The sequence below is a fragment of the Dendroctonus ponderosae genome, unplaced genomic scaffold (genome assembly GCF_020466585.1).
Source record: "Dendroctonus ponderosae isolate FM_Combo_2020 unplaced genomic scaffold, Dpon_F_20191213v2 Dpon_F_20191213_1, whole genome shotgun sequence".
Taxonomy (NCBI): domain Eukaryota; kingdom Metazoa; phylum Arthropoda; class Insecta; order Coleoptera; family Curculionidae; genus Dendroctonus; species Dendroctonus ponderosae.
In genome coordinates, this window is record NW_026017110.1 from 17,345,207 (window position 1) to 17,368,758 (window position 23,552).

Consider the following 23,552-nt stretch of genomic DNA (forward strand, 5'->3'; position numbering starts at 1 on the left):
AGTGTGTTGTCAATTCGTACTTGTAGTTGTCTGTTTTCTAATAAGTTCTTTATGGTATGTAGTAGATATGGTGGTGTGTGGAGTTTGTATAGTTTCTATAGTAAGCCCCTATGCCAGACACTATCAAAAGCCTTGTTGGTGTCCATGAGTAGACATGCCGACTTTCCGTCAATTAGGTGAGTTGTTTGTATGTTGTTGGTCAAAATAAATAACGGATGAATAGTCGAGTGATATTGTTTAAAGCCAAATTGGTAGGTTGGTACATGTTTTCCGATCAGTTCTTCAAGTCTCTGCTTTAGTATGTGTTCCAAAACTTTGCTCAGCACCGGGAGTAATGTAATAGGTCTGTAGTTTTCCATTTGTGTATTGTCTCGTCCATTTTTAGGTATAGGAATTACTACACCACTCTTCCATGTTTCCGGAATTTTGTTATTTATGATGCAGTTGTTCATTTCAGAAAGGATGACTTTGTGGGTTTCTTGGGTTAAGCTTTTCAGGAGTTTAATAAGAAGTAAAATCACATTTCGGCTTGGACTGGCTTTTATATGTTTTGCCTTTGAATTCACTAAAGTCTGACAATATTTTCGGGTGAGCAAATTCCAAATTTCAGTTGTTTTTGCCTTTAATCCTAGAACTGTTCGCTGAAGATCAAGACGTATTGAGTTCTTCATTTGATGCCATAAGGTTTCTATAACATTAAAGTCCGGACTGCTTGAGAGCCACGATAAAACTTTGAAATTATGATCTCCAAATCACTTTTCGGTCGTTTTAGCTGTGTGAAAAAGCGTACCATCCTGTTGAAATATGCAATTTTTAATTCCAAAATATTGTATCCATAGTTGGAATTAAACTTCCTGGTAAAATTTTAGGCAAGATTCTTGCGACTCGTTAGGAAGTTCTTTCGGTTTTTCTCATTTGCGAGTTTTGCGTTCAGTTTTTTATATCGTTTCTTTAGAATGCATTCCTCCATCTGATACATACTGCTGTATTCCCAAGCATTTCAATTCATCATGTAAGTTTTCCTGGCTGTGTTTCCAATTTTAATATAAACAAGAAATTTAAACGAAATTATTTGAAAAAATTGCATTTACAGTTATAACACTGATTTTAAAATCCATGTTTAGCAACTCACTCAGCATGTAGTTAGATAGAGGAAGGAAATACTATTTAATAAGCAATATATCAATTAAATATAAGTATCAGTTAATAGATTATTAATTAATCCTCACTCATTACTTCAAATTGATTTTTCTGAAAAACGGTTGTTTTTATGCTTTGCCTAAAAATGATGGGAAAATACTACATTTGATTCAAAACTCACTTGCAACATCAGATTTTAAACTACCACACAATTAAGACGGAATTTTGAGCTGTACTTGGTGCCCCTATAAAGTACGTGGGAATAGTCAACAGGTATGAATTTTAAATATTTTCCCCGTCTGCAATACAAATATGGTTAAATCGAGTTATCTTGGTACCTGTATATGTATATCTTGTGCTTTGTATAATTCAACACGAAAAGATTAAGTATATTGGAATATATTTATTGCAGACGGCAAAAGCAAAATATTAATTCGCAACAAGCCAACTAAGTACAAACCCTAAAATGAATTGTTCCTCTTGCAATGTTTCATAAATTAGCAACACTAGTAGAAAACTGGAAATACAAAACTTAACTTAAACTGTGATTTTTACCCCATTTTTAAAGGCTTATACGGATCTCAATATGTTAGTGTCGCAAGACTCAACACTTACATTTATTTTATGAAATTCCAATATAAATTTACGTTTCATTTCATTTATTTTATTTTAATTTGTATTCGCCAGTTTGCCTTGCTTAATTATCCTCAAATGCTACGCTATTTTCATTAATATCTGCGCTCCTCAACAGTATGCTTTTGAAATGTTAAGGGAGAGTCAATCTTACATTTCCACTTGTAATTGTTTATGTTTATGTTTATTTTAATTCGCATCCGTAAAATGTCCGTTATTAGTTTTGAGGATGCTAACAGTATTTTTCACTGATAATATGATCACATTTTTTTTAATCTGCCTTTTTCCCCCATTATAGGTAGATAATTTCTCGTGCTGTCAATGTTTTTGCTAATTAAGATTGGCATTAAATGTAGGTAAATTACTATCATTATTTACTTTTAACTTATTTTACAACGTTTAATGTTTAGTTTTTTGCAAATTTCTCAGGTCTGACTTTTAACATAGTGTTTTGTTAACGACCTATAACTATTTTACAACGTTTTACAATGTTTTGTTCGGTGCTCTTCAGAGTGGTACTTGTGTTAATTTGTTGACAAGTAAGGCTTTCTTTTTTCTTTATGTGATTTACCTCAAAATATTAGTTACTGTTTCCTTGTTAATTTTACTGTCTCAACCGTGGTCAATGTCCAGTTGTCTTCAGCATTATTTTGTTGGTTGAAGTAAACTCTAAATTGTAGGTAGCCCCAAAAAAATAACCGAGGAGAGTTAAATCGGGAGAACTGGCAGGCCATTTTATGAGATGCTCGCTCCGGATTTGGATATAATCTGGCCAATCCCCGATATTAATTCATTTATTGCAGGAATAATAAGCGATTACGGCCATTTAGTATGATTTCCATAGAGAACGTCCCAATGATTGAATGAATAGATGAGTGTTGAAAACGCAAATACATTTAAACCAGAGAGTTTCACTAAAATCAGTCCACTTGTATTTAGCATTATTTGGTTGGTTGACAGAAACTTTAGATTGTAGGCCGCCCCAGAAAAAAAAAACGAGGAGAGTTAAATCGGGAGATCTAGCAGGCCATTTTATGAGAATGTGCTCGCGCTGGATTTAGATACAGTCCATCAACCCCCGGTATCAACATTTATTACAGTAATAATACTCAATTAGCCCAATTTAGTTTGATTTCAATAGAAAACGTGCCAATGATTGAATCCCCGAAATTGTCTACACAGCTGTTTATTTTTTTTCAGTCGTTCTGAATGCACTTTTAACATCCGGTGTGAATTTAATGTTCAGGTGCCAAATATCTACAGTTCTGCCTATGAAAGAACCACTTAAACCCAATGTTGTTTCATCCGACAAACAAACACGATTAAAAAATTACAGGTTGTTGTGACACCGCGTTATCAGTGGTCACAACACTCTACTCTTGGGTCCAAATCATCCTTAATAAGTTCTTGTTTCAAAAGACGCTTCTTTGATTGCAATTTCTTCAGCTTTAGGTGATTTTAAAGTGCTTAATCTTCTTAAATTCTCGGACGTCCTTCTGGTTTAAAGTAATCCCTAACATGACTTAGAGCCCCAAATTCAAGCACTTCTTGTGTCCAGGTTCTATCACCACAACCAATCATGACTCGATTCTGTAAATTTCACTTAAAAGCATTACATTAAATTTGAAAAGCACTAAAACCCAACTAAACGTTTCAACTGCCGCACGTGGTGGTTCACTATTACTTGCTAAGCAAAATATCGTTTTTTAGATAATTTTCAAATAGTGGAATCAAGTTTTTTCCACCCGAAACTTGTTTAACCAAAAGTCCTTACCCCATTTGCATTTACTAGTTCAAACAAATCACGTTTTATAAAAATATATTTTCATTAACTCTTTCAACTTAATTCCATTGAAAATACTTTACCCAAAAATGACAGTGCTCGGAAAGCTCTAATGTAGTTAATCCGAATTAATTACCCATTTAAAATTGAGCTTCCGACAAACATTTCGGTTTTATGCCTGATTTTCTTGAATACATCCCTTTAGTTGCAGATGAATGAAGTTGGACTGACCACCGAAAAAAATCAAAGCAAAATTCTCATTCATTTGCCCGACAGTTTCCATACCTGCAAATATTCTTCAAAAAGTGGAAATCAGATACGCATTTCGCATAAGCAATCCTGTTTGCCCCAATAAGCCGTTTGAAATAAACTTGATCTGTTTCGGCAAGCTATTCATTATTTTCAAAGAGGGTAAACTCGTTCTGTATGGTTTGTATTTAAAAAGCAATTTGTTATTTAAATCAAGTTCGTTCGAGGCAAACAGCTTTTCGCAAATTTACATATTTATGTACATTTGATAACCCCGCATTTGGATGATCCGGTGAATTGACAGATTTAGCGTAGCCAGGCATTCGGGTAACAGTTTTTCTTCAATTAAATTGAGCATTCAGCAAGATTTTCCACTGTTGTGGAACTTCTAAAACAACTAAACTTAATTCAATTGTATTCCATCAACTGGCCAAAAGTTGTATTTTGCTCATGTTTTTTTATTCTGCTATTGTTTGCGGCCTTCTGATGAAAAGCTGAAAAATCTGAAAGCCTAATTAAATTTGCGCAAACTTCGGTTGTACCATTTAATGAACTCCCGAACTGTATCCCAAAAGTCATTAATATAAATAAAGGTTCCCGACTATCGACTCTCATATTAGGGACAGCCCGAGGTAATTGTAATAAATGTTTCAGCGCTGCCGAATGAAGCAAACTAAGTTTCGAACAAACGCTACGAAAAAAAAATGTAAACCGCGCTTCTATTGTATTTAGCCCCAGCGAAAAAAAAGAGGCATTTTCTCGCGAATCAAACAACTTCCAATGTAGCAGCTCCATAGAAATATTAATTTTACGGTTTATGATATTTTTAAAGGCGCCAAGAACGAACACAAAATCAGCATAAAAGATTCCTCTCTTTTATGAGAATTTATATAACATACGTCTGGGAATGTTGGTTGCTGATGTCTTTTCTTTGTTCTTCTTTAGGCGCACACAAAATGTAAACTCCCGGAGAGTCATTTCAAGAAAGAGGAATTTTTAATTGTGCGGCCTTACTAGGATATTTAAAATATTTTAGATTCTGTGCTGGTTCATTTGTTTCAAGACCAGCAAAGTGGAGAAATAATGTCATTTCCAAGCAGTTTGCATATACAGGATGATTCAAGTCTTCCGATCAAATTTAGAAGGTGATCGCTGGAATTATTTTAATGGGGGGTTTTTTTATTTTAAACTAAAAAGGATTTTTTCGGGATTTTTCGATTCGAGTTTTAAGCGGGCAAATATTTTTTGGAATAAGAAAAACAATCTCTTTCGGAATGATTTTAAGATAAGAAGTTTTATTATATGAAGGTCCATAATTCCGCTGAAATTTATTAATATATGCGAAACGGCTTGAGATATTTTAATATTTCTGTTAAGTGGTTTTTTTTGCCGAAACCAGAGCGGCGCGTACCGTCATCGCATTCAATATTTTTGAAATAAAAACTAGCGTGCCACTGATTAATCAAAAAATTATTTTAAGCTTTCATTGCCTGTTTAATTCTAAACCAAAAACCTATCATGAGTTTTTTCAGTGCAAAGCCTGATTTGCGTGTAAAAAAATTAAAATCCTATAAGTGCACGTCTTGGACTCCTCACATCAAAAGTTTTAATTGAAACTTTTAAATGAAAGTAAATTAAATTTCATAAAATGATTGATTGATTAAAATTATTATCACACCTTCTTATTAAATATCTTAAAACTATCGTAAATTAAACTATCGTAAATAATTTAAAAGTTTTAAATAAGAAACTGTTGATGTGAAGCTAACAAACTAACTGAGACGTGCATTAAAACGATTTTAATTTTTTGTCTCGAAAATAGTGCGTTGTACAAAGAAAACTCAAATGAGCTTTTTGTTTGGAATTGAACAGGCGATTACAAACTGAAACTATTTTTTTAATAAATCATTAGCTCACCATTTTTTCAGCACAAATATTGAATGTCATTACGGTACGATCGCCACTGCTGGACCAGAAACTGTTTAATCGAATAGAAACATCACAATTCAATAGCTATTATACTATGCAAAAATTAATTAAAATATCTCGAGCCGCTTTTTTAATTTATAATTTTGTTTGATGTTTATTCGAATTATTTCGGTTGAATTAATTATAACTTGTTAATCTGCCATTAAAAATAAGCAAACACTCTGAGTGGGTATGTCTGCTTCAACAGAAAGGAAAGTAAACACAACTCGATCCAAACTTCCTACAGGTGAGATTAAATTAAATGGGAAGGTTTATAAAAGGAAACTATCTTGGAATTACGTTGTTTGGGCTTAACCATGTTAGTGTGATCAATTTGCTGAGAAAATATTTAAAATGACTTGAAAGTGTTCTTCTGTGAAATGCAATGTAAATATTTTTTTAAATGCTGTTTGGATCATAATTCTTGTACCATAGAAAATGGGTTTTATTTTGCTGATTTGCGAAACTGGAATATTCGCTACGAAACTTTTCAATTTGCAAACCGCTCCTATTTAGGAGTTTGCCTAAACCCGTAAGCAGATTTGCTCGAATTTTGTTATTGTGACTTTGTTAATATCCTCGGATTTACCTTAATTAGATTAGACTAAGTAAGTAGGTAACTTTCTGTTGCGGTGAGTAGGTAAAGTACTCAAATTATTTAACTGGGAAAGCGAGGAGATGTGTAAGATATTCAGTTACCAAGTAAATCCCCTTGTCACGTTACAAAACCAAATTTCTCGCTATTTAGACAGGTATTTAAATGCATGGATCAAAACCTAATTGTGTATGGAACGAGAACAAAACTCTCAATTTTAAGGGCAAATAAATTAAGCAAGCTATGAGCCAAATGCTTAAAACTATACAAGAATGCATCAATGTTGCTATTGAGAAAATTTCGGAAGTGGGTTGAGAAGCCGTTAGAAGATTTAACGCGAAATATGGAACAAATCGTGAAGAAAAAAATTATGTAAAAGCGAAATATGATGGTAAATTAGAAAAGTTTTCAGCTTGAAATGTTCGTTTGAGTATCAACTGAGCTTTCAGGCTTAACAGCTCAGGCACAAGTTTGTATGAAATTGCTTTCAAACCATGCTTTGTTCAATATAAAATAAATAATCAGTTCAAGTAAAAGAGGTCACTTTAATGATACTATTTTCCCGCGGAATGGTCTTTACTGTTCAATATAAAATTGGATATAGCTTGACATATTCAAAGATTAGTTAAGTTGAAATAAAGAGCTAAAATTATTTTGAATTTCTAGTATGGACTGGGTTCAAATAATTTTTTTAATAATAACTAATTTCGTGTCAGGAATTGTTTTAATATTTTTTGGTACCTTAGGAAAAATGTATGTCCAAAAAATTGCTGAGAAACATTAAGAAGCCAATAGGTACAATGAATAAGTTAGGAAAATCAACCCTTCTACTAGTGTAGCCTCCAAAGGAAAACAAGAAATGCTCAAAGCAATTTGCTTGAAACAGTTGTTTCAACCGGGATAAAAGAACTCCGCATCTATTTGCTGAAGCGAATTTTAAAAAGTCATTGACGCATACGATGAAAATAAGGTAGATGTTCCAATTAGGAAAACTCTTCAATTTATTTTCTTTTGAACTGGCTTCCAGAGTTAAAGAGCCTACAACAAGTTTGTAATATATTTTTTAATCCCGACATTAACAATAAGAGGTATACGAATAAGAGGAGAATGCAACCAAAGTTTTAAATCGCTTGAAAATTGCAATTAAATAATATCGAACGCATTTAATTGCCACCAACGTGAAGTGCAAACCTACTTGAATTAATTCGAATTAAATGTTTTTTATTTATTATAGTATAATTATAATTATTTTAAATATATAGTTATTACAAGTAATCGTTCTTTACTCGTTAGACACGTACATAAATATGAAAAATCCTAATTAACCTTATAATTAAGTTAAAGTTTAAGAAAAATAATATTGTTAAAAGATTTTATAATATAAAACTGCACATTGAATCAAGGCATTACAAGTTGCCTTGTCTTCGACAAGCGATCCTTAAGGATCCTAATGAGAGAAAATAAAAACTATAAATTAGGAAGTTGTACTTCTGTAAAAACACTGTAAAAATTATCTGGAAAGTCACATGGAAAATGTTAAAGAAAATTATTCTTTTCACAGTCTTGAAAATGAACTGGAAAATGTTTTCAATTTTTATTTAAATTATCAAAATCATGCCTTTCAGATGCAAATAAGTTTCTTTCTACATCGTCAAAATCATGAACAAATATAAGTTTTGTTCTGATATGTATGCAAATAACTCGAAAGCGGTGGCAGATACGAAAAAAATGCAAGAGGCAAAAAAGTTTCTAAATTGAACCAGGAATTTTAGAGCCTGTGGTGAATCAAAGAAAAGCTTGCGGTGACAAAATGAGCATGATGCTAGAAAATTTAACTCCCTTCAGAATTCAGCAGGCATGACTAGTTATGTAAAACATAATAAATTAGCTATGCTTCAAATTTAAATAAAATATGTGAACTAGCTCTAGCAGCTATAAAGAAAAAACTTTTGAAATTTTCAAATTCTGACAGCCTGTATTTTGAAAACGAAGTGTTTGCTATGCTTACATGAATGTTTTCCTTATTTTCGGACGTAAAACACGGTTCTAAAATTAATTTATAAAGTTCTAAAGCTACCTGTATTAAGATAAAATTAGCATTGAAAGTTCGTCATCAAAAGTATCTTATACTTGTTCCATAGAATTGAAAATTGTTGGAAAAAATATTGTTGTAAGCAAAAGAAAACACCGTGAACAGCAACAAACTTTTTATCAGAAAACCGTTCATTTCAAATTTAAAAATGTCCAGAAATTGGAAATTGGAAATCATTTAAAACAATTGTGCTTTAAACAACAGTGAAATCAAGTACTTTTTTCAGGGCATTAAATAGATTTGTTTTTCATTCTGGATCATGTATGTTCAGACGGTGCAATGTAAACGGAAGTGGAACGATTATAAAGAGGTAATAATCTCAAATCGGTTTAGTATCGATGTGAAACCAATTAACGTTTCAGTTTGTTTTAATAATTTCAGTTCACGTTTATGTTGTTTATGTTAAGAGTTTTATATCATGAGTTTTTTTATACAAAATACACATTTATGCAAAGGAGCAAATTTTTAGAATTGATAAAAAATAAACTGCCATTTACTACCGCAATTGTACCCATAAGAGAGAGTTAAAAACTCAGAATTTTTGTTTTTAACTAAATGTTGAAATTGTATGATTTTGTCTTAGGAGTTGTATATTTTAAGTTATTAGTACGGTCAGCTTAAGCTTGGAAGATAATTATTGCGGTCTAGTCTAACCCGTAAAAGTGTGGGAAACTTTTTGGCCATCGCACCCACATAACCGAAACATAAATCGTAAAAATCTACGTTATTTGGCACTACTCAGAGTTTTCCGGGTCCCACTTTTGCTCATTTCTGCCTAATTATGTACAGTAAGTTTGCAGATGTTAAGTGCGTGTTTTTCGCATCCTTCTAGGATTATTTTGTCCAACGCAGACATATTTAGCTATTAACCTGTCCTGTTAATATACAGACGACATATACAGTATAGCATCTAAGGAGAATATAGTATTTTAAACTTGGCTTGGGAAATTATTGCATAGAGCCAATATTGATAGCCAAAACACTTGATTTGCTTTCTTCATTTACCGTAGATTGGCGTCGCTTCGGCTTATCTTCAACAGAATCCATCTTGTAACTTTTCTTAAAATTATTTTTTCACTTCTTTTCGAATCTCCTCTATAAACTCCTGCAGATTATTTGACCTGTTAAACAAACACTTTCGATTTGAAGTTATCCCGCAAAAACAAATCTATCGGAGTTAAGTTTGACGATTTGGCAGGCCATTCTTCAATAAGTTTTCTCCTTCATATCAACCGATTGGGAAAGCTTGCATTCAAAAAAGTATGCACAATAGCAGCATAGTGTGGAGGACCACTATATGGATGGAAAATCTGGTTTTTGCCAGGAGAGTCTGGCTCGAATGGTTTAGGAAATAAATACATCAATGCGGGCATTCATTCAAGATGTAGAACTTCTAGATATACTTGTCGAGTGAGAGACTGTTTAAAGAAAAATTCCTCCTATTAGTCTTCCGCGCATTATTCTTCATCACACATTTCCTTCTTGGGGGTACTGGCTGTGAAGCTCTATCGTCCAATGCTGATTTTCTGTTGCCCAATATCGACAATTTTGTCGGTTCGCATAACTATTCCAACAGAACGTAGCTTTAAAGGAAAATAAAGTTGCTTCCTAAATTATTGCCTAGATTGCACATATTTTGTATGCTTTCGCATAACTCATTTTACCCATCATAATCAGCTTCAAATAGCTCTTGCACTTGAATAACTTTGTAGGGATGATTTTTGTACTTTCGCACTATTCGCTTATTACAGGGTGATCCAAAATTGGCGTCATTCCTCTGGAGGTGTTGTCTGGCGCTGTTATAGAAGTACAGAAAAAATAATAAAAGAAATTAAGTGGTATTCAAAACTGAGAAATTTACAAAAAAACGATATCAGAAATACGGCAGCAATGTTTTTCAAGGTAATCTGCCTAATTAACATTGCGCAAATACCGGTTGCTTCGTAATTATTTAAAACTCCGGTAACCATGGAATTATACAGAGTGACAATAAGATAGACAAGGATAAACGGTAAATTCAACAAGATTCGTTGACTGCGGAACGTACTTTCGAAATGTCCACCTGTTCTCATAGCCTCGAATTGGTTGAATGGTTAACTCCAAACAAGCTAGTGCCTGTGTAATCCCTTATTATCCACTCTTATCAAGCAGCTTCTGGTATTCAGTTAATTAACTCCTGCTCGATTTGTACATGTGTGTGCTCCTTGTACTGTGTGTATCGTACAAACGTGGTAGGAATGTTGCCCGTCCTCGGTATTTATTTGGTGCTTGGGCAAGTGTCAGTCATTGTGCTTTGAGTGCCCCTGGAAGGCTGTGATTCGACTATGTCCAATACTTATTCCTCTGTGTCTGGAACCCGAAAATCGATTGTCGTCCACTATCTTCCTGGAACCACTCTCCTCGCCCTTTGTTGGCGTGAGTTCTTTCAGCTTGTGCTATGTAGTTTGTAGCATTTCCCCTGAACTAATCGCATATCCGCAAATTCGTGAAAGGAAATTCAAAGTAAGTCGCAGTTTGACAAATTATTATTGACTAGGGCTATCCACCTGTAACTATCTGTTAATGACAAAAAAACATCATTGCCGCTGTGACTTTTCATCAGAAACTTGTAGAAGAGGACTTTTTTGATATCGAAAATTTTCGTAATTTGAAGCAAAGTTCGTAATTTTTCTTTTTTAATGTTTAAGTATTCCAATATGCTACCAATTAAACATGGAACAATTTCTAAATAATGCTTAATAACAACGTTGAAATTCGATTTTCAACTGTTAATATCTTCTAGAAATTTTCCAAAAAAAATTTTTCAATATTTTTCTCGTACTCCCCAAGTGAGTCTCTATCACCCCTTAAAAGGAATGATGCCAATTTTGAATCACCCTGTAGCTGGGTACATGGATTTCCTTCCACAGAAAGTAAAACATCAAGTTCATTTTGATCTCGAGCAGAACGTCCAGGTTTAAGCAAATTTCCTACATGGCCAAACTTTCCGAATCTAGCTTCTCTTCTACTCACCACCTTTTGGCATGGGGGGATGATCTCGGTGGATTTCTTTAAATAACTGAGTTGCTTCTTTTTGGGTACGTGTTCTATCACCAACCACAGCAATGCGGAGAATTTCGATTTTTCGTTTATTTTGAGGTCTCCGGTTCGATTTTTGACCAAAATATCGCTCGTGCCTTTATTTGAAGGTATGGGGCGCCGTTTTATGCAAAAAAAATTAAACACACTAACGCACATTTTTCATTTCTTCAATAATTTGCAAGAACTATCCAGTAAAATAGCCATAAATCAGAACAATAACAGAAAATAACACTTGCAATTTTTTAAATAGGCGCAACGCTCAACTCAAAGTTTAAAATGGCCTCCCTCGGACGTGACACAAGATTCAACTCTTCACATCATTGATTGTCGTATTCGCACCAATATTCGTTATTGCCTCGGAGCCGGTTATAATTCGATTCTCAGATCATGAACATTTTCAACGGGAGTGGAATAAACAATGGCTTAAGGAAACCTCAAATACAAAAGTCTAGGGAATCTAAATCCGGTGATCGAGCAGGCCAATGTTCCGTACTTCAACTATATATACATCGATTTAGATAATATACCATGTCTAAGTGATTACGTACCATAATGCCATAAGTGTCGTCCCAGCTGTAGAGGCATATTTTCAAGAAGAACAGATAGCTGTTCCTGTAGAAAAGTAAGTTAAGATTCACTTTAGTCGTTGTGGAAGGAAATATGAGCCGATTAAATGATCGTCAATTACCCCAAGCCATACATTTATGTTAAACTGGTGCTGAAAAATTTTTGAAGACGCACTTCTTAAATGAGGGAATAATGGTAAAAGAAAGATTGCAAACAATGTAAGATTCGCAGACGACACAGCGATTACAGCAAGATCCGCTGAAGAACTCCAAAGACGATTTAAACAGAACTGGTACCTTTTGTGAACAGTATAGACTTAAAATAACATTGAGAAAGACCAAATATATGATAATAACGGAAAATTTAGATACAAACAAACATAATTTATAGGGCCAACAAATAGAAAGGCGACCAAACAACAGAAAGAATAAATGGAAGAGAAACAGCAATAAATGCGTTTGTGATATTAAAAACCATCTTCTGTTCCAGAGACCTCACAATAGAACTAAGAGTGAAAACATTAAGGTGCTATGTGTTTGCATTAACTTTATTATGGTTTGGAAGGCTGGACGCTTAAACAGGAGCAAATAAAAACGTGGTGTTATGGAAGGATACTACCGTAATGGATAAAGAATATGAAGTAGTTAACACAATAAAGTCAAGAAAATTACAATAGCTGGGGCACATAATGAGAGGACAGCGATATGAAATGCTTAGATTGATCATGCATGGAAAGATAAAGTAAAGAAGGAGCAATGGAAGAAGGAGAATTTAATAATTGAGAAGTTTGAGGAATTGGTTTGGTTGTAGCTCAATAGAACTTTTAAGACTAGTACTGATGATATCCAATCTCCGATAGGAGACGGCACTCAAAGAAGAAGTAGTCCAAAAGTAGCCTAGTCGGTAAACAATTCGCCATTTTAAAAATCGTTAATTGGAGCCATCTTAAGAAGAATCCAGTGGCAAAAGAAAGGCGTAAAGAAAAGTCCCTAGCTAGTAGAGCTTTCACCCGTTGAATATGAAACGAACACAATTGCTGTTCTTTAAAAAATTTTAATTTAAATGAAAAAAATTAAAAATTTTTGAGAACTTGATTTAGGCTCGACAACTCTCTAGTTGCATAGTGCGTACTTCTTGAGAGCACCCGCACTCCACCGCTTCTTTTTTGCCTACATACGGCACTCCATGCGAAAAAAAGGTATGAGAGATCTTGAATTGAGATCATCGCCCATATGCGTACCATTGAAGAATATGAAACTCTTAATTGCTTGTCAACAAATGTTTCAAGCATTAGAAACTTGGTCAATTTTCAAGAAAAACTTTGCCACCCCGTATCTTGAAAAACGAATCGTTTGCGGACATACGTTTAAGCAAAATGTTATTATTTCTTCATGCAGAATCACCCCTTAGAATTGGTCGCACTTATTTACTAACACCCTGTTTGAACCAAAGACTTTAACAGCTCAACAAAAATTTACAATGTGAACTCCTATGCACTTTACAAGTTAAATATAGTATAAAAAAGCGAATAAGGCTGCTCATAAATAAGCAATTCTTAAGTTAATTCTATTGTCACTTTGGCATGAAAGCATCTCATTAAGCTGACTCACTTGAATAAAATATCGACATCGTTCAGCGACAGCAAACAAAAAACGATACTTACCGGCTGCACTTCAAAGTTGTCGCAGAAATAATTCGCGTCGGAACGTGCAAGCGTCGACTAAAATAAACTTTCTAAAACTGGCCTAAAAGTCGGTTCGAACTCCTTTCGGAATTGTTGGCTTTGGCCGTTAAAAGCCGATTTTCCGGGATTTTGGCAATTTTTTTCCTGTTGAACTAAATAAAGCGTAAGTCGCAGCGTACGCGTTACTCAGGTAAGTGGGCTTACGGAGAAGAAGGGAAGGTCGGGATCGAAGACGTAAACCGTTCTGTTCCAGTGCCCACTTAGGACTGACGCGAGATTTCGCGCACGGGGATGCTGGAAGCGCGTCGCGACGCCTGATTATGTGACATCCTTATTTAAAGCGTGATTTATATGGTTCACCAACAAGGAAAGCAGATGGCCGCCGTATGTTGGGCATCGTTTTTACCTGTATAAGGTATGTGATTTATGCCCGAGTTATTATTATGATTCGTCGACGATATTTCATGCCTGATTTCACTCGATCCTCTCCGTAATCTCATTAATTTAATCGACTATTTTTTTATTTTTTCTTCTATTAAAACTTCTAGGTGAACTTGTTGTTTTGAGGACCCCCGAATGCCAAATCGTGTTTAATTTAACTTAAATTACCCTTGATTTAAAAAAAAAGTTGATTAGAACTGGTAAAATGCAAAAGAATAAGAGGGAAAATACAGAAACATGTTAGAATAAGACTATAATCAAAATGCTTTTAATAATATCAATATAAGTTCAGCCATATATTATGAACCACAGTGTATCATAAAGCCATATTGCTTAGGCAAGCATAATTTTTGTTTATCGCGAGAGCAACTTTTGTTTTAGTTAGTCGTCGTCAAATCGCTGCTGATACAGAATCGTTCTCGTGTTCGGAAATCTACTTTTGTACTGTGTTGTTCTTTATCATTTATCAATATACTTTTATTCATACATTAAGAGTGTGTCCACTTTATTTCACCAACAGAACAGTCAATAACAACATTTTAGTCCCCGAACGAGAGTAAAGTAGTAGAAATTGCCAGTTCTAGTCGCCTTTTTTTCTTTTTTCTTCTCTTAAAACTTTTGGGTGAACGAAATTCCAAGTTCGCAGTTATTTAAACATAAGATACACTTGATTAAAAAAAATTGACTAGAACTACCAAAATATTAAAATAATAAGAAGATAAAGTACATGAACAGTTAATAACATTTTAATATACAGGGTGTCCGAACGACACAGAGCCGCAGAGTAAGATTACGCTTAACCGGTGTTATTTGTTCGAAAATTCTCATCGTTCTTTTAGAGATACTAAACACGAGTTACACCATCAAGTTCACACAGAACCTGCCTAGTAAGCAGCAGTTCCCACAGAAACCGCTGACTAGGTTCCGCCGTACATAAATTCCTGATTAACTATAAAACTGAGACAATTCACTATGTTAACGCTTTTTTCCACAAAACTCTGTCGATGATAGAACGTCTGTAAAGTTATTTTAAATAAATTGTTTTTAAAAAATAGTTTATCTATAAAATAAACATATTTCACGCATCTTTACAAACACTTACATTTTTATAGAGTGCGTGCGGACAGTTGTGGCGCAGAATACAACCTTTTTTCTAATGGAGCACCCGATATTTTATTCAATTTTTTAATTCTTTTGTAGATGTCCACTATTTTTTGTTATATGAAATATGAGTGAAAATTTGATAGTTTGTCAGTCAGTCACGTGTGCATTTGGTGCTTTAAATACTCGATGCTAAAATGCCCATGGACGACTTCTATTGATTTGCAAAAAATATTATTTGGAATACAAAATTAATGAAAAACTTGATAATATAAGCGTTGCAACAATGTTTTTTTAGATACGTTATTACATAACTTTACTCAAAAGAGGAATACCTTCGAGCGACTGGATGGAGAATTATCAAAACTTAAATAATAAACTATAAGTAATAAAAATTATTATTGAGTTATTATTATGATTCGTCGGCGATATTTAATGCCTACTTTCACTCGATTCACAATATAATTAATTTAATCGCTTAAGTGTTTATTTGTTTTTCTATTAAAACTTTTAGGTGAACCTGTAGTTTTGAGGACCCTCGAATTGCAAGTTGGGTTTTGTGTGTTTCCTTAAAATACAATTGGTGAAAAAACGTTGACTGAGTTAAAATCACTTCCTTGGAAAGGGAGTTTTTGAAACAATTTTTATTTCAATTGACATGGATTTCAGCTTCAAGATACAACTGTTTGTTATTACAGGTTTGTGTAAATATATACTGAATTAATGCTGATGAGTTTACATGCTATCTGTGAAACTAAAGAACATTATGTACTTCGTAAGCATAATTGGATATTTCCTTATGCTTAGCTGCGAAATAGAATATCATGAATTTGTGAAGTTGGCTAAATAGGATATCATAACTACTGGAACGGGCAAAACGTAAAAAGAAGAGGTATTTTAATAGCAACATTTTTAATGTCCATTTAAACACAAATTAATAATAATAAATTTTCATTTCATTGAAGAATTTGCATGAAAAGATATCTAGCAGCTTTACTCGAAAGAATTTTGAAGAACTTCGGTAAATTTTTGCTAATAAATCGATTAATAAGTAACGAAAGTTGACGCTGAGGATCACGAAACGCATTCACTGATTTTACAGGTAGCAATAGTAAGATGCTTACCGTAACGGAATACAGCTCTATTCCGTTCCGTTAAAAACAAAACGTTTGGGAACCATTTTCTACTTCTGTTCTGAATAGGGAGCAAAATTTATCTGAGTGCTTTTTAGGAAACATAAACAAATTTTGAATTTTAATAATGTCTTAAACAGGATGTTGCATGACCAGTAAAATGAATACAAAAAATGAGGATTATATTTCCATTCAGAAAAAAAGCTGTAAGAGTAGTGAATACTTCATCCTTAGATAACACAAAGCACGCAGGTTAACTAAAAACTGGCAATTATAGTCAGCCATGCCATTTATATGGTAAGACATTGGACGTTAAAACGCTTATCAAATATACAGGGTGATTCACAACCTTATGGACACAGAGCAGGGGCGTGTAGAGAACCTCAAATCAAGTCTAGTTTCCATTTAAATTTTTTCTTAGGTCCATGGTTAACGAGTCTTAGGTCCATGGTTAAAAACTTTAACACCCTGTATGGGTATTAAAGTTTTTAGAAAATATTGATATTTTCTCTTTAACTCCCACAGTTTATGAGATATTGTGCTCAAATTTTTAACGTGGGCTACTATTTAGGGACCTTCTACCCCTAGTTAAAAATATTTTTAAAACGTTAACACCCTGTATCTCGTTAACCATGGACCTGAGGAAAAAACCTTAATTGGCAACTCGACTTGTTTGAGCTCCTCTACACGCCCCTGCTCTGTGTTCATAAGATTGTGAATCACCCTGTATAAATATTCGGCATAAAAACTGAACCGCATTCTGAGCGTATATTTGCACAATAAGTTGAGCAATATCTCACGGTTGATGATAAATTTAAATTGCGGTTATTAAACAATCAGTTAATTGACTGCATTTTTTAAAACAATGTCAGCCAGTGTGTTGCTGTTGTGTTGTTTAACTAATTTGCCAGGCATCAAAAAACCATATTTATGTCCGCGGATTTACAAATAAAATAACTTTTTGCATTTTTTAGATAATTAAAATGCATTTGAAAAATGTTCATTGTTTTGTGTTGAAGCATGTGCTCTAATACCAAAAAAAAATTAAATTTTCCCAATGGATTTCTGCTAAACGAAACTTGGCCCACTTTAGCAGTTATATAGAAATCAGTAACTAATCGAAATAGCGATTCACTTATTGCTTGCCGGGAAGTTGTGCTTTTGAACTATTTTCTGTTTGGGACTTTCCTGAGTTAGCGGTTGAATTGAAAATAAGATAATAATGTTTACTGAAATATTGCTGAATTTTCAAGATTCAAACCAATAGAAAACGTAAAATAATTAGTAATTCCAAAAAAGCTTTTGTTAGCAACCATGTCTAACTACGCCTTAATATCACAGGATGATTTGTGAATTTACTGGAATTAAACAGCACTATATCGATTTAGTATGTATTACCTGAATCTATATGGCATTACCTGAGACTGCCGAACATTATACAGAATTGCGTAGAATTATGCCAGATTACACAAAATGGTGAGCATTACCCAGGCTATAATGGTCTAATCTAGAGAAGTGGATCCGAAGTATTGAATAGAGTAAACTCCCTAAAATTCACCAGTATCACTCAATCAGCATTATCAAATTAAAAGAGCTTCGTAAGTTCTACCTGAATTATTCGAACTGAATTAGGCATACTTAAAATAACACTCCAATTGATTTTCTGAAATTCATCCTTAAGAAGGAGCGAAGCTGAAGATATTATGTACACTTGAAAATCCCCTTGATCACTTTTTCGTTGTGTTTTTGATCCTCAAATTTTCATTGTGTAAGTATTGCAATTTTAAAATGTGATCGAAATTCTTATTTACTCCCAAACACTTTGTATAATAAATTTATGGATAAAACAGGATTTCATTTAGCATGTTTTACGTGTCCATATCTTAAATTTATCAGTTTCGATCTGCTTAATGATTCATTAATTGCGAACAAAAAACTATTGTTCATCGTAAAAACCCACAATGTTTGACTGTATATGAGGTATGACGTGATCAATCAATGGTGAATCTTGGTGAATCAAAGCAAATGTTTTAAATTGCGTAAATTGGAAAATATTCGCCTAAGACTATCAAAATACTCATAAAAAAATTATGATAGGGGCATGTAAAATAATGTAGGGTAAAATTTATTTAAATTTAGTTAACTGTGCGACTGGTTGCCTAAACAGTAGGTTGGCTTCACACACAAAAAAGCATATGACTAGGTACGATAGAAAGAGACGGCGGCATGTTTGACGTTTGACAAAAAGACGCCGGTTTTTCCGGAACAGGGTAGTTCGTGGTACTCGGGGATGATTGAGGGACGCACAGCAGGTCAAAGCGACGTAGTAGACGAAAAGACGCGGCTTGGCTGTAAAATTTAGAAGACGAATACGAGTTATAGATAAAGCTGTTACATAGTCTATATTTAGTGTTGTGGTGATAAACCGAAATCCTAAGAGTAAATGTAACCAGTAAGTTAACAGTGTGTTAGTTCGTTCAATCTCATCTATTAAACTTTTATCATTTAATACAATTTTGTGTTTCAATACCACGTATCCACTATTTTGGAGTAAAATCCTACAATAAGCCTAGGCTCTCAATAACGTGTAAGCTGAAATCAGAAACAACCAATGAGTGGGTAATAGAGAACCGAGAACCCAAGAGGAAAAAATGAAAGACAACAGCAGGGAAAAGTAGAAGAGTGAAGGCACAAAAATCCCAGGTAAAAAAACTTTCCTAACTCTAGAGTTGAACTGAAAAACTAAGAAGTTTTCCACATCAGGAATGAAAATCAAAGTAGATTACGAGAGACAAAGCTAGAAATCAGGCGATTAGTGTTCAGTACTAAAGTCCAAATGGTATCTAGGATTTAAAGGTAAACCTTGGGTTTCCATTCAACGGAATAATTTGGAGACTCGATAAAATTGAGATTCGACAACGGAGATAATCAGCACCGGAGTTTATTTAGTGACTAAATTTACACTTCTGATAACAGACATTTAGTAATATTTATCAGTTAGTTGCCACCTGTGAACCTGCCACCATCAGAGCCCAAATAATCAGCAACATGTCTGTGAGCGGTAAATTCGTATTAGAAAAAAACGAAAATTTCTACGAGCATCTCATTGCTCTCGGTATGTATTTGTGAAACTTTCCAGCCGTCAATCATAAACTAATTGAAAAATCTTTTGTGTAGTACAGCAGGTATATTGCAGAAGCAAGTAGCTTTTGTATCGATTTCAAATTTGATGAGTTCATCACAAAATATTGGAATTTTTCTTTCTGGCATTTGTTTATGGAACACCTTGTACTTATCCTCAAAGTGATCATATAACAATAACTCGTTAACCTTTCTGCAGTTTGAAAATAGTGCATTTTTAAGCAGATCTTGGACTTTGTTAATTCTTTTTAGTGTTCAATTAAAGTGATATTTCATAGTTGGAAGTATTTGTTTGTAGTCGATTGTTTACAGCGTTTTTAAAACACCCTTAGTAAAAAGTGGTTGATGATATTTCCTTTACTAAAGCGCTTTGTTTCATACTTTTAAACATTCGTTGTTTTTCTATTATGGAACATGCACAATTATGATGCCTATAAGTATTTATTGAGTCCCAAATTTCCTACCTTTTATGACAAATCAAAATAATGAAAACTGTGAAAAGTCTACGTCCTGCTGTTTTTCTAATCCTTTATTTAACCCAGAAAAAGGTTTGACTGTTCTACCCCACTTTGACTCCCACTTTTACTGGTTGATCTTCTATATTCCTGTCAAAATTTCAGCAGATCAGTTTTAATACTTTGATTATTTTAGAAACCTTATGCACTAAAAATTCGAAAAAAATACTTTACGACACTACATAATTGCAGCAATTGCAGCATAACAAAATATGCAAAAATCAGTAAGTAAACCAGCTACAAAAGACAACATTTTAAGAGTCATTAAAAAATGTACCCAAAAACGCTTTAGAAAAATTTAGCAATTTAGCATCGCTGCATGTACATGATTGTTCACGATGAAATTTTAAATAGTTACTAGTAAGTTTCTAACAATTTCAAACAAACAGGTTGCAGTTTTCTAGATAAGAGAATTAATTAGGCAAGAAAAATTGTTTTGGTTTTCCGGGCTCAATTTGAAATTATTTTCGCTCGCACTTGTGCCATTCTCTTTTCTCTGTTCTCTCGCACTCCCACTTCTCGGCAGAAATATTTGAAAATTGTGGTCATCATTTGCCTCATAATTTATATTATAACGTATAAATTGTTGTTGTGTTTTTCCTTATTCGTATCTAATATTATCAAACTTGGAAAATAAATACCAAAAATATTTGCAGAATAAACAACTTGGTATTTCGTCGAAAATTTTAGTGCAGTCATGTTTCATTTTTTTACTTAAATGTTTTACTTTTCTCGTCCGCCATCTTCTGATGTTAATTGGATTAGTTAATACCCGTAATTTTCAAAAAATAAAATTTAAACAAACAGCAATTTATAATATATCAAGTAATTCCTATGGTTTTTGTGAGTTTTTTAAACTTGCTTCAATTTATTAATGATGAAACACGCATTGATTTCACGAATAAAAACCACATTCATATTGAATTTTGACGGGAATTTCCTTTATTAATTAACTCGTTGAAATTAGCAAAACTGCTTTTAAAAAGTCTGCACATGCAGGACTTTCAGGCATTAATTTCATACTATGTTAATTGTATTTTAGCATCATTTTTAATTCATCTTCATACTGCATCATTTATAGATTGAAAATATCTGAACTATCCATTACAGGCATCGCAGCGGAAAGAGCCAAGCAAGTAAATGGGCTAAAACCGATTTTGGAAATTGCAATTAACGGAAAGGAATTAATTTTCACCAGTCTCAGTGGCGAGTTCCAGCATAAGTCCATTCTAATTCTAGACGAAGAAGTAGACGAAACTATTGCTGTAGAGTACCATATTAAGGTGAATACCATAAAATGAAAATTAGCCAGATAGTGAAAGAACTGTAGCTACTAAATAAGAAATTGGTTATTCGATCTGGTTTCTTCACTACTTATTTGGCTAATTGCACAAAACTTTCAATTGTCACAAGAACTTAAAAGAAGAAGTTATTCTGAGGTAAAGAAACCAAGGCTAAATAAATGAAGTATTTTTCCAATACAGCTAGACATTGTACCTTAACACATGCCTTAAAGAAGTTAATCAAAAAATGTTTGCATACATTTTTGCCATAAAAAATTGTAATAGTTGGGCCCCAATGAAAAGGGGCACATTTAAATACACATTTTAATAACCACGTTTTTCATTAACGTATTATTATGTAAAATCGTAATTATTGTTATGAACAATTGCGAAAAATTGCAACCTAACTAACAGAAAAACGAACTTTTTCTCTCTATGCCAAGACGTCATGTACCTAGACGTCATCGTTTTTTTACTCATTGGAATCATGTTCGTTCGTTTCCATTGTAATAACATTTGATAATGCGAGATTTTTAACGAGAAATAAACTCTGATTCATTTTATATCATTAAAACATGGCAGTAAAATGCATGCAATTCAAGTATCTGTATTTTACTTTCATTTCTTTATTTACTGGAACCATAAACTTTCAAATGGGGCAGGTTTGAGTACGACTAAACGACTAACAATTGACTTCTAGAATCGTCTCATTTTTTGTCTGAAATATAATTTGTATACAAACTTCCGAATAGAATAATATAAATATATTCCACTAACCAAACTATAAACAATATCACGTTGTTTGCAAGCAAATTATTGAAGAATGCCATCAATTTTGGCCTCCATAAAGTGTGCGCACATTTATGGTTTCTTGCACCACACTATTTGGATTGCGATTATCAATCAGTCAATATCTAAATAAATTCGGTAGCTTCAATAAACTGATTCAGGAATTAGCTGGATTAATTCCAGATTTAGTGGAAAATGTTGTAAATTTGCTGCTTCACATTAAATAATCCGCACTTTGCTGAAACATAATTTTTTGTGGTACATTTAGAGTATTGCAAGAAAAACAGACGACCACACACTGGAAATCGAATCGACAGGAACGATAGCAGAAAGAGGAATCAGGCGTTACGAGTTTTCAGATAAAAGCCTCATTATGGTAAGCTTAATCTAATTACTATTCCCTTTTCAAACGCTTTTAGTACTCAATATAATGAAATATTTTTTTATTATGCAAGGACGAGTTTCGTCCTGTTCTGTCCCTCACGAGGACAAAAGTTCCAAATGTTTTACTTTTCTCTTAATTAATCCGAGTATAATAAAATATTAAATAGCCAATTTTGTTTTTCAGACCATCGAAAACGACAACAAAAACATTCCGATTGCAAGACGATACTATAGCCGGATTTAAACAGATAAAGAGAAACTTGTACTTAAAGTTAAGCTTATTTATTTTTTTGTTTGTGCGTGCTTTTAGTTACATTAATTACTAATTTATACGGGTACATGTAGAGTGAATGCAGCCTAATCATCAAAATTAATATGTAAATTAGCAATAATTATAGTAAATAAATACACACTAAATAAAATAAAAAATGAGGCCAATTTTGTCTTTTGCCTTTTGGTAATACCGAAAAAGGACAATAATGATTGTTTTTTTTTTGGACCCAACAGATGAAAGCTAGTGGTAGAAATTGTTTTGCCTTAAAAAGGTAGATAAAATGCTTTCGCTGCCACTGCATGAAACTGATGAGATATTCAAGTTTTTGGTAAAAAAAAGTCCCGACGTTTTGCAAGCGCGAGTGGCTTGCATCTTCAGTACAGAACTGATGATAAAGAGATTTCAGCTTGAACCCATGCAAGATGTAGCGACTTAAAACAATCAGACACTGCTAACAAAAACCATTGAAAACATAGTAAAAATCCCGAAACCACTATAAAAGAGTTGTTTTGCATTTAATCTAAAAACTGCTGTTCTTCATAAATTCATCTGATATAAATCCAAACAGCAGCTCTCAAATTATCAAGTGTTTTTATTGGATGTTTGGCCTTTGAAACGGTAAAAGGATCGCAAACATTTGTCCAAATTAAAAGTATTTCAATAACACTGAAACGTGAATGTTCACACTTGATACTACAG

At 33.4% G+C, this 23,552-nt stretch overlaps 2 protein-coding genes across 12 annotated transcripts in view; one reads left to right on the forward strand and one right to left on the reverse strand.

Annotated features, from left to right (window-relative positions):
- LOC109534913 (poly(rC)-binding protein 3) overlaps positions 1–13,854 on the reverse strand; it is a 169,966-nt gene extending 156,112 nt beyond the window's left edge. For 4 of the 5 annotated variants that reach the window (XM_048660905.1, XM_048660904.1, XM_048660898.1 and 1 more), the window contains exon 1: positions 13,719–13,752. In XM_048660905.1, the coding sequence (XP_048516862.1) occupies positions 13,719–13,737 (19 nt within the window). In that variant the 5' untranslated portion in view covers positions 13,738–13,752. The other variant, XM_048660902.1, reaches the window with a different exon arrangement.
- Positions 13,855–13,916: 62 nt separating this feature from the next.
- On the forward strand, positions 13,917–23,053 carry LOC125502519 (fatty acid-binding protein-like). 7 transcript variants are annotated; one of them, XR_007280286.1, is made up of 5 exons: positions 13,917–13,982; positions 14,046–14,207; positions 21,234–21,406; positions 22,464–22,571; positions 22,764–23,053. XR_007280286.1 is itself a non-coding variant. In XM_048660907.1 (4 exons), exons 1-4 carry the CDS (start codon positions 19,516–19,518, stop codon positions 22,821–22,823), a joined length of 408 nt encoding a protein of 135 aa, XP_048516864.1. In that variant the 5' UTR covers positions 19,330–19,515; the 3' UTR covers positions 22,824–23,053. The 7 variants fall into 7 exon arrangements, 1 of the variants encoding a protein (XP_048516864.1); XR_007280285.1 differs by lacking the exons at positions 13,917–13,982; positions 14,046–14,207 and adding exons at positions 18,712–18,919; positions 19,036–19,170; XR_007280281.1 differs by lacking the exons at positions 13,917–13,982; positions 14,046–14,207 and adding exons at positions 18,926–19,170; positions 19,231–19,323.
- Positions 23,054–23,552: the final 499 nt, after the last annotated feature.

Bases quoted from the DNA above. Each gene is read 5' to 3' on its own strand.
- LOC125502519 (XM_048660907.1), top strand. From the start codon at position 19,516: ATGTCTGTGAGCGGTAAATTCGTATTAGAAAAAAACGAAAATTTCTAC. The intron at 19,583-21,233 runs GTATGTATTTGT...TATCCATTACAG, and splicing joins CGAGCATCTCATTGCTCTCG to GCATCGCAGCGGAAAGAGCC. The intron at 22,572-22,763 runs GTAAGCTTAATC...TTTGTTTTTCAG, and splicing joins CAGATAAAAGCCTCATTATG to ACCATCGAAAACGACAACAA.